This window comes from Solanum dulcamara, chromosome 1 (assembly GCF_947179165.1).
Source record: "Solanum dulcamara chromosome 1, daSolDulc1.2, whole genome shotgun sequence".
NCBI classification, from domain to species: Eukaryota; Viridiplantae; Streptophyta; class Magnoliopsida; order Solanales; family Solanaceae; genus Solanum; species Solanum dulcamara.
This window is the reverse complement of record NC_077237.1, coordinates 32,888,766-32,904,789: the sequence shown is the minus strand read 5'-3', so window position 1 is coordinate 32,904,789 and position 16,024 is coordinate 32,888,766. Positions and strand designations below refer to the sequence as shown.

At 36.2% G+C, this 16,024-nt stretch overlaps 1 protein-coding gene across 2 annotated transcripts; it reads right to left on the bottom strand.

Moving 5' to 3' along the window:
- Positions 1–1,986: 1,986 nt before the first annotated feature.
- On the bottom strand, positions 1,987–7,792 carry LOC129903597 (protein SUPPRESSOR OF GENE SILENCING 3). 2 transcript variants are annotated; one of them, XM_055979150.1, is made up of 6 exons: positions 7,618–7,792; positions 5,205–6,186; positions 4,772–5,066; positions 4,414–4,658; positions 3,611–3,768; positions 1,987–2,510 (listed from the first exon to the last, which is right to left on the bottom strand). In XM_055979150.1, exons 2-6 carry the CDS (start codon positions 6,165–6,167, stop codon positions 2,279–2,281), a joined length of 1,893 nt encoding a protein of 630 aa, XP_055835125.1. In that variant the 5' UTR covers positions 6,168–6,186; positions 7,618–7,792; the 3' UTR covers positions 1,987–2,278. The 2 variants fall into 2 exon arrangements, with proteins under 2 accessions (XP_055835125.1, XP_055835120.1); XM_055979145.1 differs by having other exon boundaries at positions 7,622–7,792.
- Positions 7,793–16,024: the final 8,232 nt, after the last annotated feature.

The following is a 16,024-nucleotide window of genomic DNA, read 5'->3' as shown; positions in this document are numbered from 1 at the left end:
TAACAAATTTTACTTTACTTATTTTTTGTATCCTCAAACCTCTTTTGTATCCTTCCAAACCTATTTCAAACCATCACTACTCACGTAGAACTAGTCTATGCAAAATATGAGGTTGTTACAAGATTTTTGATTTCTCAACAACTGTAAATCATAAGATTTCTTTATTGGCTCTAATTTCGTGATACTTGTGAGATTCATTGGTGTCTTAGGTAGAATCAAGTCAAAATCTTAATAAAAAGTAATCAAAAGCTAAAATACTTATAATATAGTGCATCTCAGTGTTAACTTGGTGTCCCTCTAGTGAGATGAGGTTCTTCTCCTCTCATGGCGGATCAATAGAACAAAGTGGAGCTACTTTCATATTCAGGGAACATATGAATTTTTGTTGTTCTGTTTTATACTCTAGATATTTTTTTTGGATGAATTTGACCAGCTGGGCCTATTTCGTCATTTGTTCTTTGCTTGATTTAGTCTTTGTTGTTTGCTTATTTTTTGGGGTATTTGGCCCATTGACTTATTTTATTTATAATAAGGCCTATGACCATCTTGATTAAAAAAAATTAATTTGTATAAACCTAACTAATATTCAAAAATAATTAACACTTTTTTTACTTTCGTAATTATTTGTTTTATTTTGTTTGAAATTCAAGAAGCTGAACTAATTAATTAAAATGTTGATGACTAAAAATCAAGTATCAACAACCGTTCCGCATTATTAGGAGATTAAGACTATCATTAACTACAAATTTGGCAAAAGAATGGTGAAAAGACTACAATCATATTCTTTGTCCATTGGAAGGGGACCTCACTGAAAGAAGTCACTTGGGACATTATGAAAATATGTGGATCAGCACCGCGTTGCGATCATCACAACATCAAGTAGGGGACAGTGTGATGTCCCATCACATCATCAACCACTTAAGTGCAATTTGGGATATCTTTACAATGTAGGGAAGCACATGTGTACAAGGACTACTTAAGTGCCATGGAGATTTTTCTTGAAAGGCCATAGAATTTTATAGATATGCATGGATGGTCCTTGAAACACTCTAATTATGTAGAGAATTCTAGGATAGAGACTTATGATATAAATATGAGAGACTTGTACATAATTTATATTTCCACACTAGCCCTTAGTAAATATTCTATAAATAAGAGGGTCATTCATTTGTAAGTCATCAAGCAAATTTTTCAAGTCTTGAGCAATATAAGAGCTTTCTTTAGCAATTTTCGTACCTTTCTTCAATTTAGCATTTTGTTAATAATCTAAGCCTTTTCATAAAAAAATTAAATTGTCAAGCGCAGCACGAAATGCTTAGTTTTGGTCTAAGCCCATGACACGTTGCTTGCCATGTCACCCACTTTTATTCTAATGAAACACTTCGGCCTAAGTTAAGTATCCAACGGATCACTTTTTTTAAGGGGCTATCTAGGTATTTAGTATTGTATAATTCTTATAAAAATCAACTACTGATGAGTTTATTCATGAATAATTACTGATTTGTTAGGGTTTCTGATAAACTTGAAATTCACAAATTCATTTTGTGATTCGCAGATTATTAACCTGAAGACATTGGGAGAGAGTTGAAAAGATTAGGACGGAGGTTTACAAATTTGGAGCCTAAAATCGAAGGATACTCATTCTGGACATATATAACATTAAATAGAAAGAACAAATAAAAGATGGTACATGCCGAAATCATGTTGGAGCAAGACCTATCTACCAAAATGAATTCATCATAAATCCAAATATTAGAGCATAAGAAAGATAAATAAAAGTTAACCAGAAAAAAGAATGAAACGAGATCACAAAAGCATTTTTGGTAGAGGGTTGGAGCAAATGCTCATTCCTCTCTCATAAAAGTAGCTTGTACGAAGCACTCTGGAATCCTAACCAATTCGGTAGACAAGTAATGATCAGATCAGAATTAGCAGATACCAGTCCCTCGAGATAAGCCACAATTTAAGTGATCAAACATAGGGTGCTAGACAGGTTTCACAACCCGAAAACAAATATAACCCTTGAAAGTATCTGAATAGTTCAAGGGCATTTGCTTGTTTTATCATCATCAGAAATCATGGTCAGACCAAAATATAACAAAAGTTTGTGCAGTGCAAAAGCCGTTGCGCGTTAAGCGCATTCATTTTCTCACAACTAGCGCACTTGACTAATGAGATAGAAAGGGCCTTTCTCACATGTTTGAAGCCATACTGCCATACATCCTAAGTTCATCATCAATTAAGCACCTATGGTATTTGAATACTACAAGAATATGGGTCACATGGTGCCACTGCTATTGGCCTGATCAGATTGCTTTGGAGAGTACTTCTCCATCAGCTTAGCCAGTTCAAGGTCGAATTTCCTCTCAAGTTCAACCTCCTCTTCCCAGTATTTGCGTCTCAATTCAGCTATCGTATCATCATGAGTTCGTATCAGATTCTCCCTCTCCTCCACAAACTCTTCCATTTCCTTGTCCTGAAGTTTGATAAATTTGGCAACTTTCTCTGCCCTGAAATGCAAATGACAAAAAAAAAAAAAAGGAAAATCTGGATCTTTAGAAAATTACCAAAGCATCAATTTTATAGATAAAATATGTCAGGAAGCATAATATAAGGACTGAGATTTCCCTTGCAACACACAGAGATCACAACTATAATAAAGCTGAAGTGGTGTTCAGATTGAGAATCAGCTGACTTTTGTTCCGGTATTAGGAGAAAATACTTTAGTTTTGTTTCTTCGCAAAACAAATGTGAGTGTTTGGATTTGGGAGATCTTTGGGTTTTTCTTCTTGAAAAATAACACTGAAACCCTACAATAATATTTACAAGGGTAAATTATTTTCTGAACAGGTAAAGTGGTAGCTTTCATAACGGTAAAATGATAGATAAAACCAACTAGGATTCAAAGGCAGTATTTTTGAATGATAAAAGAATCTATTCTGAAGAAATTAAAAAGAACTCAAGGAATTCCTAGATGAAAAAATACAACAACATACCCAGTGAAATCCCACTAAGTGGGGTCTCGGGAGGGTAGAGTGTACCCAGACCTTACCACTACCTCGAGGAGGTAGAGAGGCTGTTTTCGAAACACCCTCGGCTCAAGTGCCTCAAACTCAAGTAAAAGAATAAGAAATAATAAAGATAACATAGCAATGAATAGGAAAGTCTACAATGAAGAAACAACACTAACAGCAAAATAGTGTGATAATAGAGACACGATACACAACACAATATGCTGATCCTCCTCTAATCCCTCACCCCTACTAACCTTCTACCCTAATACGCGTCCTCCACTCCTTCCTATTTAAGGTCAAGTCCTCGGTAATACGGAGTTAAGCCAAATCCTAGATGAAAAAAATCTAGACACAATTGTAATTGGAAAGTTAAAACAGGGGCCAAAAAAGACTACTTTTGTTCTCCGTGCCCCTAGTGGAGCCACCAATTTTCATGCAGCGAAAACTAAATGGATCATAACAAAGTTTCTTCTAACACAGAGCAGGGGATTAACAAGAAGTAATTTGTCTGATTTAGTTCCAGATTTAATAAAGCAAAGGCAAAATACCTACCAAACTACAGGTACCTAAATGAAGCCTTCAAAAGAATGTTTTACCTGACTCGATGATCCTCAACCGAGGAAGTATTTGCATTAGATTGTTTGACCATCTCACGCTGCTCCTGCTGTATCTTTTCAAACTTGTCCTCCTCAGCAGTCCTGGCATCGCGAATTTTTTTGATCTGATCCTTGAAAAACTGCTCTTGATACTCCATCTACAGAAAGTATAACCACATGAATCAGATTGTATGTAGAGAAGAGGACAACATTCTAAAAACACAAAGGAAAGAGTTGAGGGATGACTTCCCCAGAAAAAAGAATAGAAAACACCAATGACATGAAAAAACAAAATCCAAATGCAGAGGGGCAAAGAAAAGTTTAACGATTTACTTCTATGAATAATTGAATGTCAAGTAAGACAAAGTTGTCCTAGTGTCAATCGTAAGCAATTTTAGAATGTAATATGTGCAACATGCAGCTACTGAGAGACACAAGACACAGTTTAGTCGATCATTAATAAACACCGCTAAACAGAATTTAATATCTGACATTACGATTAGGAGTTAATAATCAAAGAATATATCATCATTTATATACATAAAGCGGTCAGTTACTGCAGTACAATTTTTAGAAGGTCAGTTACTGCAGTGTTAACCTATGTTGCTCGGATTCTCCAAAAAGCACTGCCGCACTCGTATCAGATCCTCCAAAAATCCACTACTTCTGGAGGATCTGACATGCACCCGCCAGCATTTGTGGAGAGTCCAAGTAACATTGGCATTAATATCTCAAGGTTTCAAAATTTGATCAAGTGGTGCTAGTAGTACCCTCATTATTATATCTGTCATTTTCTTACATACCTCTTCCTTGATATGTTCATGGTGCATCTTTGTTTTCAATCTGACAATCTTGTTCTCTTCCAATGTCTGACGGTGTTTTTCACTCACCAGACTCAGAGACTCTTCAAGAGCTTTAGCCTGCATTTGGTGTTTAGCAGCTTTGTTCTTGAACCATATTAGTTGTTGATTATCTTCCCTCATCTGTTTCGCTGGATTCCAAACAGTTTCTCTATATGACCGCATCTCAAACTTCAACCTCGATTTCCCTACAATTCATACATGAAATCAACCTTCAATCGACATATTTGTTAAATACAGGAAAGATAAGTGTTTCTCTGAAGTACAACAATTTGTTCAGAGAGAAAATAATCACAAATACCAGTTGAATGCTGGTTAAAGTTATCTATGTCTCTTTTATCTGCCATGTAACCATAAAGCAGACGTTTCCCCCCAGGATAAAAGCGAACTGGACAACGTTCCCACGCATCTCTATCTCTTCCATTTTCAGAAAAATGCTCACTGAGACGATCAGCCTCAATGTATCCCACTGCAGAGGCCTCAAAAATCAACAAACTCATGCCACGATGGCCTTGTGGACCGTATGAATGTCGAGCCTTGATAGCAGCATAAGAGCTAAAACACTCAAGCAGCTCCTGATTTCCCATTCCAATCCACTGAGAAGCGCAGCTCAGAGATAGAGAAAGAGAGGGAGAGAGGTATTAGACATGGGGGGAAAGAGGTATTAGACATCCATCCAATAAAGTGGTAAATAGAAGTATACCAAACAAACAGAAGACAAATAATCACTCTACCTTGTCATTTTCATCTTTATCAAGCCTCGTGTTCATGATAATAACCATTGGTGGCCACACTATTTCTTTATCTTTAAATTCTATGGCATCCCATCTTCCATACACTTCACCTGGCGGTACAACAGAAGTACCTCTCTGACGCAGCTCTTCCTCCAAAATTTCAGCAAGTTCTCTGTGTATTTTAACCCTTAATCCTTTCGTTTTTGCATGGGTCATCAATGATTGCAACCCTGTAAACCATTCAATTGCGCCTGGACCACCTTTGCATGCAGGGCAGTGCCATTGTCGTTCAGGATCATTAATCTCAGTAACAGTCAAACTGTCAAGAGATTCAAAAAGTTGTTTGAACCAACGATTTTTCTTGCGCATCTCATAACTCATTTCAGCCACATCTGAATCAAAGTCATCACTCTGAAGGTCATCATCACTTTCATCAAGAAAATCCAATTCATTATCCTCAGCATCATGTTCACTGGCCTTATCATCATCAGCAACCGGGGAATTATCCTTGGGAGGAGCTGAGGCAACTCTAGCAGACCAATCCCAACCATTCTTCAGAGCTGGAGGAACTGCAGCAAGTGATGGGAAACCTCCATCATACAGATGCGGCCTTGCAAGCTTTTGAGGATCACTAGGTGTAGACCAGTTATTTACAGAACCCTGTCCAGATCCAGCATTGTTACGCGTTCCTGATTTCTTAACAACATCTGGATGACCCCAAGCTTTAGTATTCTGGTTTCCCCAAGCTTTTGGACTGGGATTCTGCGGAGCCCATTGCTTCCCAGCACTGCTTCCACCCTTGTTCTTGGGCTTCCTAGCACACACTTCCCATCCATCATTTTGTTCAGAGTTCAAGCACATATCCCCAACACCTAGATTTATCTCATCAACCGTTGGTGTAGAAGTAGCTTTCTGCTTTTCTGATGAATTAGAAGGCTTCCCAACCCATTTGCTGGAACTCATCTTTGGATGAAGCTGTTAGCTGGAGATAAAAACATATACTCATGAATCAACATTCAATCACTGCCAAAAATAAACCATAGGTAGCGCAATGTTTCACCAACATAACATGCATGGCTGATAATTAGAACAAATAGGAAAAAATATCCAAAATATACACTTGTGACATGTTATATATATATATTCAAAATTCACCTAAATCATTTCCAATACACATAGATACCAGCCAACATAAATTAAACTGTAAATAATAGACAGCAGAGAGTATAGTAAGGCTCTCCCAATTAGCAAAACTGAAAAAGTAAACATTCAGCAAAAAGAACAAACAGGAAGACAAACAAGGGAAATAAATGATGGAACAAGAAAAGGCAGGTACACTTTGAGAGCTAGAACCCCAAAACGTAATGTGTAATACAAAAATTAGAAAGAAAACGACAAGAGACAAACCACAAAACATAATGAGCATTAGAAATACGACACTCAATTACCATTTGTGGTGGCCTGCACCACATAAATTAAAATGCGTTCCCTACTCTTCTTCTTATGCTCCAATCATGGGCATAACTAAGAGATACTACCAGCATTTCTAGATGAATTGAACCTCTTATAGATACTCTATAAATCAAGGTTTGTTCCCGGAGATTTATTTTCACGTATTAAATGATGAGTAGGCCAACTGAGTCAGGTAAATTTGTAACCTAGATAGGTTAGTGTTACCTCTAGGAACAGAACACACAACAAGGGAACTGTTAATCATGAGACTCAAAGGGATATGAAAACCAAATGCAAGGCATTGTATGAATCATCACTATCATACACCAATTCAATTAAATCTAAAACAAATAATGAGATATTAGCCACTTATTTTTAAGGATCCCAACCCCATCCCCATCCCCATGAACACTAAAACACCAACTGAATCAGTGTTCCTCACAAATTAAATTAACCATCTTCCGCAATTATCCTTTGCTCCCCCAAGATATAGTTAGTTTCTACATATCCAAAATCAAAAAAAGAACCCATATCCAATTTAGTTCCAAAATTTGGTAAAATCGTGTAAGTAAATAGTAAATTTCTCACCTTTTTATGAGAAGAGGGAGGCGGTGAAAACCCTTCTATCAAAAGAAACCTATACATACATACTTTATAACGCAGAACAAGGGTCAAGGAGGCATTAACAAAAACACTTTAAAAAAACCATTTGCTCAACAAAGTCAAAACCTAGAAATCCATCTTTAGGTTTTTCGCCAGAAAAATGTAAAGAAAGCGAAAGACATTAAGGGTATCATCTATTAACCAGAAAAAGAAAAAAATGGGAAATTGGCAAGTCAGAATCAGGGTCACTTTATGGCACAAAATGCATTAACAACCCAGTAAAAAAATCGCAAAAATTCACTAAAAGAGTTTAGAGTTTTGATCCACAAAGAGGGCAAATTAAGGAAATAGAGAGGACCTACAACTGGGCTTCGCCAGAAAAAATGATCGGCGGGGGGTACAAAGAGTAGAAGCGAAGTTCGCCGGAGAAGGAAGAGTAAGTGAGTGTGGACTTAGCTGGCCTTTGAGTGAGAGGAAAAGGAGAACAAGTTGATGAAACCAAGAATTTTTGGTATTGGCGCTGAGTCTCGCTTAGTTCGTTTCGATTTTAAAATTCATTCATTCAACTTATTAGTCTTGATTTATTGATTATTGATCATTATCAATTTAATTATCGATTTAATCATTAAAATTTAGTATAAATTTTTTTTTATTAAAAATTATTTTGAAACAAGGTGACAAATCAAATAATTCATATATATGAGTTGATAGATTGCAGCATGCTCAAAAGCAAATATTATCACATTGTAGAATAACTCAGAGTTTGAGATAGTCAAAAATAAAAGTATGAAATTGTCAAGGATTTTATATACTAAATGATACAAATATAAGTATTTAATTTACTATCGAGTTATCGGTTAATCCATTAAGATAAAATCTAAAACTGTTAAGAGTCGATAACCCAATATTAAAAAAATTAAAATCGTTACCGAAACTACTAAACCAATAATCTATTATCGATAAATCAATAACTTTTTTTTATTTTGAATTATTGATTTCGATTTGATTTTGAACAGCTCAATTTGGTATGTCGCCACTAAAAAGGACTTTCTCTAAGATTTGAAACACTTTATAAAAAGAAGGAAAAATATCGTTATGTATTATTGTATAATTCTAATTTTACTTCTGCTATTTGATTAGGCATATTTAACTTTTCATTATTTAAAATGTGATTTTGATCTTTATAAGTTAATGAAATTATTTTTTAAAATATTCTATTTTTTTAATAAATAAAGGTTAAAGTTTTTAATCACTAAAAGTTATTACGACGTCATTGATAAATTTAAGGAGCTCGTCCATCAACTAAACCTTTACAAATATAATGATATTTGACCTTAATTAGTAATTATTAAAAAAAGTAAGGAAGATCAAGTTGCAAATGAACCAAGATCAAATCAAAATAGAGAGCTAATGGGACCAATTTATATTTTTAAAATAATTATTCTAATTGTATATATTTTTTAAATATATGAATATAATTTTGTCACGATCCGAATCCTCGAGTCATTATAGTGCCTACTAAGACCTTAGTAGGCAAGTCAACTCATATCTCGGAACTACGAGTAGTATGATGTAAGGGTAGAAGACCAACAAGTTAAACTAACACAATAATAAAATAACAGGAACATAAATGAACGGACTGAAGCAAATCAAAATATATACAAACCAAAAGATTCCTTCAGAACTTGGAAGTCACATGTACAGAACTACTACAAAATGAGTACAAGTTCCAAAATTGGACCACAAAAATAAGAGTGTCTCAAAAAGCAAAAGACAGACAAAATATATATACAGAGGGAGACTAGTAAATCCAGAACGATGTGTGCTCACCCTCGCCTCCGATCAAAACTGTAGCTGACTCGAGATCAACACTAATAGCTAGTACTCAAATCTGCATCACGAAAATAGATGCAGAGTGTAATATGAGTACCAAAACAACGGATATCAAGTAGGCATCATAGACCGACTTAGCAAGGAAAGCAAAAGTAAACTAAAATGTGAGAAACTAAACACAAACAGACAGAGGAACAAGAAATCAAAATAGGTATGTACACGTAGGGGTGGGCATGGTATGGTATTTGAAACTTCAGTGTGGTAATTTCGATATTCGATTTTTAAAACTATTATACCATTACCATATTGGTATTTTGAAGTTCGGTTTCAGCATTTTACGGTATGATAAATCGGTAACCATAGTTTGTTAACTTCGACTAATATATACTCATATAATAGAGTATTATAACTTCGACGATTCAAAACATGGTGTCAATTGTGTCATACTAAAACATTATACATGTAGAAACATATATTCAAAAGAAAGTACAAACAACTCCTTTTGTTAATCAATTACATTTAAAATGCATTTCAATCAAAATAGAGTATTCAAAGTTTTATCTTCTAAACATTTAGTTTATACTAATACTAGGTTGCATATTTGTTAGTATTTTATTTATATATATATATATATATATATATATATATGTTATTTATGTGTAACTATATAATTCGGTATGGTATTCGGTATTTTGATATGTTATTTCTAAATAACAAACACCATACCGAATACCAAAAAAATATAAAATGTAAACCATATACCATACCAAATACCATAATACCAAAACCACAATATCAAAAAATTTAGTATGGTATGGTAATTTAGTATATACAATACCATATCATATCCACCCCTATGTACACGAGCGTACTCACACACAAAGAGAGAGAGAAACTAGCCAAATCCGCCGGCTCCCATAAACCCGACGGGTATGCTTGAGCACAATTCTAAAAGTAACACCCTAAATGGACTCCCATAAGCCTGACAAGGACAATTGAAACAAGATGAAGAAACCCGATGTAGTACCAACAGTATCACAACATTCTGCGGACTTAAACCGAACCATTCTAAAAGACTGAAGCTTAAACCCAAAGCATGAGAGAGTTTAAGGACTTGAAGCGAAGAAATATAGGAGGTTCAGGGACTTGAACCGAGATTTTAAAGTAACCAAGGTTTGGACAATCGTGGACTTGAACCACTGCAAAAAAGATCAAGGACTTGAACCAAGGTAATAGTAGCTATGGACTTGAACTAAGGCTAAGCGGTGGTGGACTTGAACCATGGCTAAGTAAGGTCAGGGACTTGAACCGAGGCAATAAAACCAAGGCAAGGACTTAAATTGTGCTCGGTGGAGTGATTTGGGGACTTGAACCGCGAGTAAAGGAAAATCGATTAGAATTAGGATCAACAGCCAACCGAATGTCATGGGGAGTACCCCAATCCGAGTGCCATCAATAAATCACTCCTTTCTGAACCACATCTAACCCGAATCGACGAATAAACTTCCAAAACATACCCCAAGTGATACGGAGCTGATGAAAGTAGGAGATTATGGATATAAGGTTCCAAAGCTGTGTTACTGCTTAGCTAAGGCCCAGACTATCAGACTCAAATCTGCTATATCAGTCTACAAGGAATTAAGCCGTCCGAAGTGAAGTCAGAGAAGTTCCAAGGCCTAAGGCTCCAAAATCACGCAAGCTTATGGCAAACACTAGTTTAAACCTAGACTAAGGTCAAACATGCTTTTAATTACATAAACCAAACACACAGTACATGTCACAAGGTACGGATGATCAATATTAACAAAAAGCATGCGTTAGTACCCCGAATTTCCCAAAAATAGAGCCTAAGACATGAATTCTAAGAATTTAGCATGCTCGACACCCAAACACATCCAAACTCATGAAAATCAATGTACAGATGCCAAAACATGCTTAGTTTAAAGAGGAGAAAACCATAGCCTATCTGTAGGCCGATCACGTTCACTCTAACTCAAGTAATAGAAACGTTTCCCTTTCATACGGTCTTAGAACACTATCACACTATCAAAAATAGGTACACAACGTTAATACGATTGTTTTGACATTAAAATTATCAAATTCGGAGATAGATTAATTTTGGAGTGAAAAATGAGAATGTAGGACCCGCTCCATAAATTATGAAATTGACTCCATGAAAAGGTCCTAAACACTACCCCAAACTTCTGTTCCAACAAGAAACACAATTCGAGTCTCGAATCATCCCCAATAACCAACATACATAAAATCACAATTTAAGCAAGGAAATTCACTAAGGACAATAGCTTTATCTGGAATTTTACCTCACACGATAAGTCTCCAACTAGTTTCGAACACGGATCTAAGTAGGCACGATAATTTCGGCTGATTTGGTCTTTGAATCACCAAATTTGGTGAAGAAACGAGAAAGAAATTGAGTTTCTAAATTTTCTAAGTGAGTTGATCCCATCTCTGGTCTTAATTAGAAAGATCCAAGAATTTCTCATCACGATCGCGGAGCCCAAAGCTAGCGATCGCAAGATATTAGCAGGATACTCTTTGCGATCACGAAGGCTTGACAGAGTTGAGGTCGCCATCGCGACCATGAAGCTTCGTGAACATGAAGGCCAAGGGTGGTCTACACCAGCATGAGCTGATTTTGCAAGCTCCCAAATCTCCGACGGGGTGCTCAAAAATTATTTGGAATTTAGTGCACGTAAACGATATATGTTACCCTACCAAATTCAATATTTCAGACTTAATGACGCATTCGAAATTCTCATACGAGGTCATTTTAACAAAAAGTGGGTCCCACACCTCAAGTGCCATTTTAAGGCAATTTCCACAGCGGGCCTTAAGGATTAGACTGAAAGCCTCAGAAAGTGAACAAAGGGTCATTCAAGACCAAACTTGGCATTTTAAAACTAACCACACTGGCGGAATTTTCATTCGAGTACGTTTTCTAAGAATGTTGACCAAAGTCAACCTTAGGCCAAATTTCAAAGGCTAAGCGCCAAATAGCCCTAAACTCATATCAATTGTCTTTATACTGCAAGTCGGAAAGTTGGAACCAAGGGAAAATTCTCAAAACTTTTGAACTAAATCATGTTTACGAGTCACTCTACCACTCGTAGAGCTTTCTATAACTCGTAAAAATGAGTCGTAGAGTGACCCCTTGAGCATTGGACAGTGTTACCCTTAGGAGAGGTTCTACGAATCAACAAGACGAGTGGTCATCATGTTGACGAGTCATAAGAACCACTCATTCCAAAACTTCAGAGGCCATGTTTTAGAAGTCCCTCAAGATCGAGTCTATGACTTGACAGAATGACTCGTAGGAATTATTATGAGTCGTAGACATGACTAGTTCCAAAAGTTCAGAGACCCTTAAGTTTGTAGGGTTTGGAACATGCAGGACGAGTCCAAACGATGACTCGTCATCATAAAGGTGAGTCGTAGAAATGACTCATCATCATGAAGACAAGTTGTAGAAATGACTCATTTGCAAACTTCAGAGGCTTGATTTTTCAGAGTTTTCTTCAAACCTGCAGGACGAGTCATCTTAACGACTCATCAATGTTTCTACGACTCGTAGAGTTATCTCGTAGGTCAGAATCTGAAGTTTTAATGAAGAGTAGTTATGTCATTTTCCTAATTTGGTTCAATGAACCTAGACACAATTATGGCTAAGTGCAAGCCTATATCTACCCAATTCATTCAAATCTCCCCTTATTCTAAATCACTCTCTCAAATTCTCTAAGGCAAGGACCCAATTCTCTCAAGGATTTTTCTCCAAGCTACAAGCTAGGGATTTAGATTTCTTCAAGGTTTCTTCTTCAATTTTGAGTAATTTCAATCAAGGTATGTGGGGATTGATCCGTAGGTTCCTTTCACCCATGGAGTCCTAAAGTTTTCTCCAAGTTCGCCTCAATTTTTAATGATGTATTAACCCTAGTATTGATGAATTACTTTGGGCTGTTTAAATTTTGTTTTGACTTGTTATCAACAATTATTCTAAGCATATTTTTACATGAATTGCATGATTTTAAGTTGAATTATGAATGCCCATGCATAAAGCTATCTCAAGTATGATTTTAAGATTCAAAGATGATTTTCATGAGTTGATTATGAGTTCAATGATTTTCAAGGAAAGTTTTCATGATTCAAAGTTGAGATTATGATTTGAATGATGAAGTTATGATGATATCAAGTTATGATCAAAGAAAGTTATTATGGTGTGATAAGTCTAATTCTCACACACTCATGTTAAAGATGATGATAAGTACAATTCTCATCGAAGTTATGGATTCTTATGAATCCTTAAAGTTAATGAGCTAATCCTAATATGTTTTATAAAGATAGATTGATAGGCAGTTATTATCTTTCCTTATTATGTTACGAGCATATTTTTATGAGTTTCCGTTGGGATATTGACTAAGCACTGAGAGGACCTATAGGTGGGGTTAGGTCCAGTAACGCAGTTAGTTACCCAAGGGAATCCTAGTAGCAACCTAAAGTCCCAAACTACGTTTCCCGCATAGGATTGGCTTCATGGCCTAGCTAGTGGATCCACATATAGCATAGTTGAGTTGAGTTGTGTACCATGACGGAGTATACCCTGATAAGGTAGCCTCCCCCTTCTCGATTAGGGTTCCGTTGTATTCCATGTTATAGCTCACATGATCTTAGATGTCGGTTAAAGGTCTTATCCCACACAATTTGAAGTTAAGTTATGAGTTTTATGATGAACTTTATGATATGCATTAACTTTGAGTTTTCATATGTTTTCAAATGTTTTAAGCCTTACTTATGTTCATTATGATTGGTCATGTATCGTATAGCATATTGTTCACATTCCTTTGCTTGTTCATGCATATCTCACATACTTAGTACTTTCTATATACTAATGCATATTTTGCCTACATTGTCTCATAATTTAGGAGCGGACGACACTCACGACCATCCTCTTCGTGGCTAGAGTTGCTTTAGATATCAAGGAGTTGGTGAGTCCTCATTCTATCAAGGACATGACTTTTATTCTCGTGGTTTACTTAATTTTCTTCTATTGTTTTGGGTGAGATAGGAGCTTTTCCTAAGCCCTCATCAAAGGCTAGACTAGAGTCATGTTTAGACGGTATTATGATGTAGTCCATTTGGACATTGGTTCATTGATTCTATCCCTTAGACCCATTCCCTTGAGCTTTTACTTCTGCTTATTTTAATATGTTTCTTTACCTTATATATGTGATGTATTTTAAGATGGCTTGGCTGGGGTCCCTCGCTTCTTGATTGCTGTGGCACGACTTGGCCCTAGTTCAGGTTGTGACAGATACTCGTACCGACCATGATACTAGCCTAATTTGGCCATTCCGTAGCTGATGGAACCGTCAGAATTCCTTTCTGTGGTTGTTTACCTGAAGTAATGTTCGAAGTCAACTTTTCAAGTTATAAAATCTCCAAAACAGGAAAGCATGTCTAATACCCAAACAAATGACTAGAAGATCGAACAGACAGTGCCAGCAAGTTATAAATGACTTGGGGTCGCTACAGAAATGCTCTACACGACAAAATGAATGCTTTAATTAAAAAATGACCTGAAGAGTCATTAAAATTTTTGATTTTATACGCATAATTCTTCAGGTCTTTAGAACACCATCCCTTTATTCTATTTTATTTTATATATATTTAAAATAATCATTCTGTTAAATAATTTACTTTTATTAACGTTAAGGATCAAAACCACATATTTTGAATAATTGAAGGTTAAATATTGTTACACCCCGCACTCTCTAGCTCGGAACATCTTCTTAAGTTTTTTAGACACTATCATGCGAGCCAGATAAGCTACGACACTATCAAACAACTCTAAGGAAAGAAGATTGTGATACCTCGTGAGAAGGAAGGTTGGAAATGGAGTCATAAGAATCCCAAAAGAATTGGAGGAAAAGTAATGAGTCGTAGGACTCGATTTACCTACGTAATCCATTAAGTTAAGAGTCTTATATACTTAAGTTGCTTAAGAATATACCAAGCTTACGTAGTGCGGATTACATCGGCTCTTAAGACAAGACGAGATTATGAACCCACGGGGGAGAGGAAAAGGCAACACGTGGCAGCAAAAGGAGGTACCACGTGGCAGCCTAGGGAAGTGCCACATAGAAAAAGGTGACCCACCTTCTTGGGGTCAAGTAGGTGACCCACCTACTTGGGGGTGGGCCCCACCAAGGACACGTGGCAGCCTTGGAGGCTAAGGGTGGATGTGTGGCCCAATAAGGGCTTGACACATGTCACCCCTTAAGGGCTGACACGTGTCACTTCCTAAGGAACTATATATATATATATGTGTTAATGACTCTTAAGTCATTTGGAGTCCAAAAACATCAGCTAAACATAGAGAGAAAACGTGAGAGGAAGAGAGTACTACGGAAGCCAGGGTTCAAGAAGAATTAAGGTAAGTTCTTCACTTTTCTTCCGTGAATTAATTATCTATGATGTTCTCTAAGCACGTGGAGGTGTATATATGTATTTTAGGATGTCTACAAAATTAATTCTTCAGCTTGGAACTTGAGAAGAAGTTGAAAAAACAAAGAGGGAAAACATTAAAAACTAGTTAACAAACCCGTTTTTGGAGGGGACAGTTGTTAGTAATATTGATATAACTTCTTGTGTATAGCTTTGTTTCAGGTGATTCAATATGTTTTGGAAAGGTATTTCATAGGTATATAACCTTCATTTAGACTTTCAAATCCAGTTTTGCTTTTAGATTCTCCAAAAAGGGTGATGAAGTGTAAAAGAGGTATTGCCCAGATTTTGTTTTTGGAAATCTTACACGGATTGCTGTTGGTGTTTTTGGCATATATTTTTGTAAAAAATTGATGTAGGGGTGATTCGAAATTGTATGCGACCCTAAGACACATGTCTATAACTTTCATGAA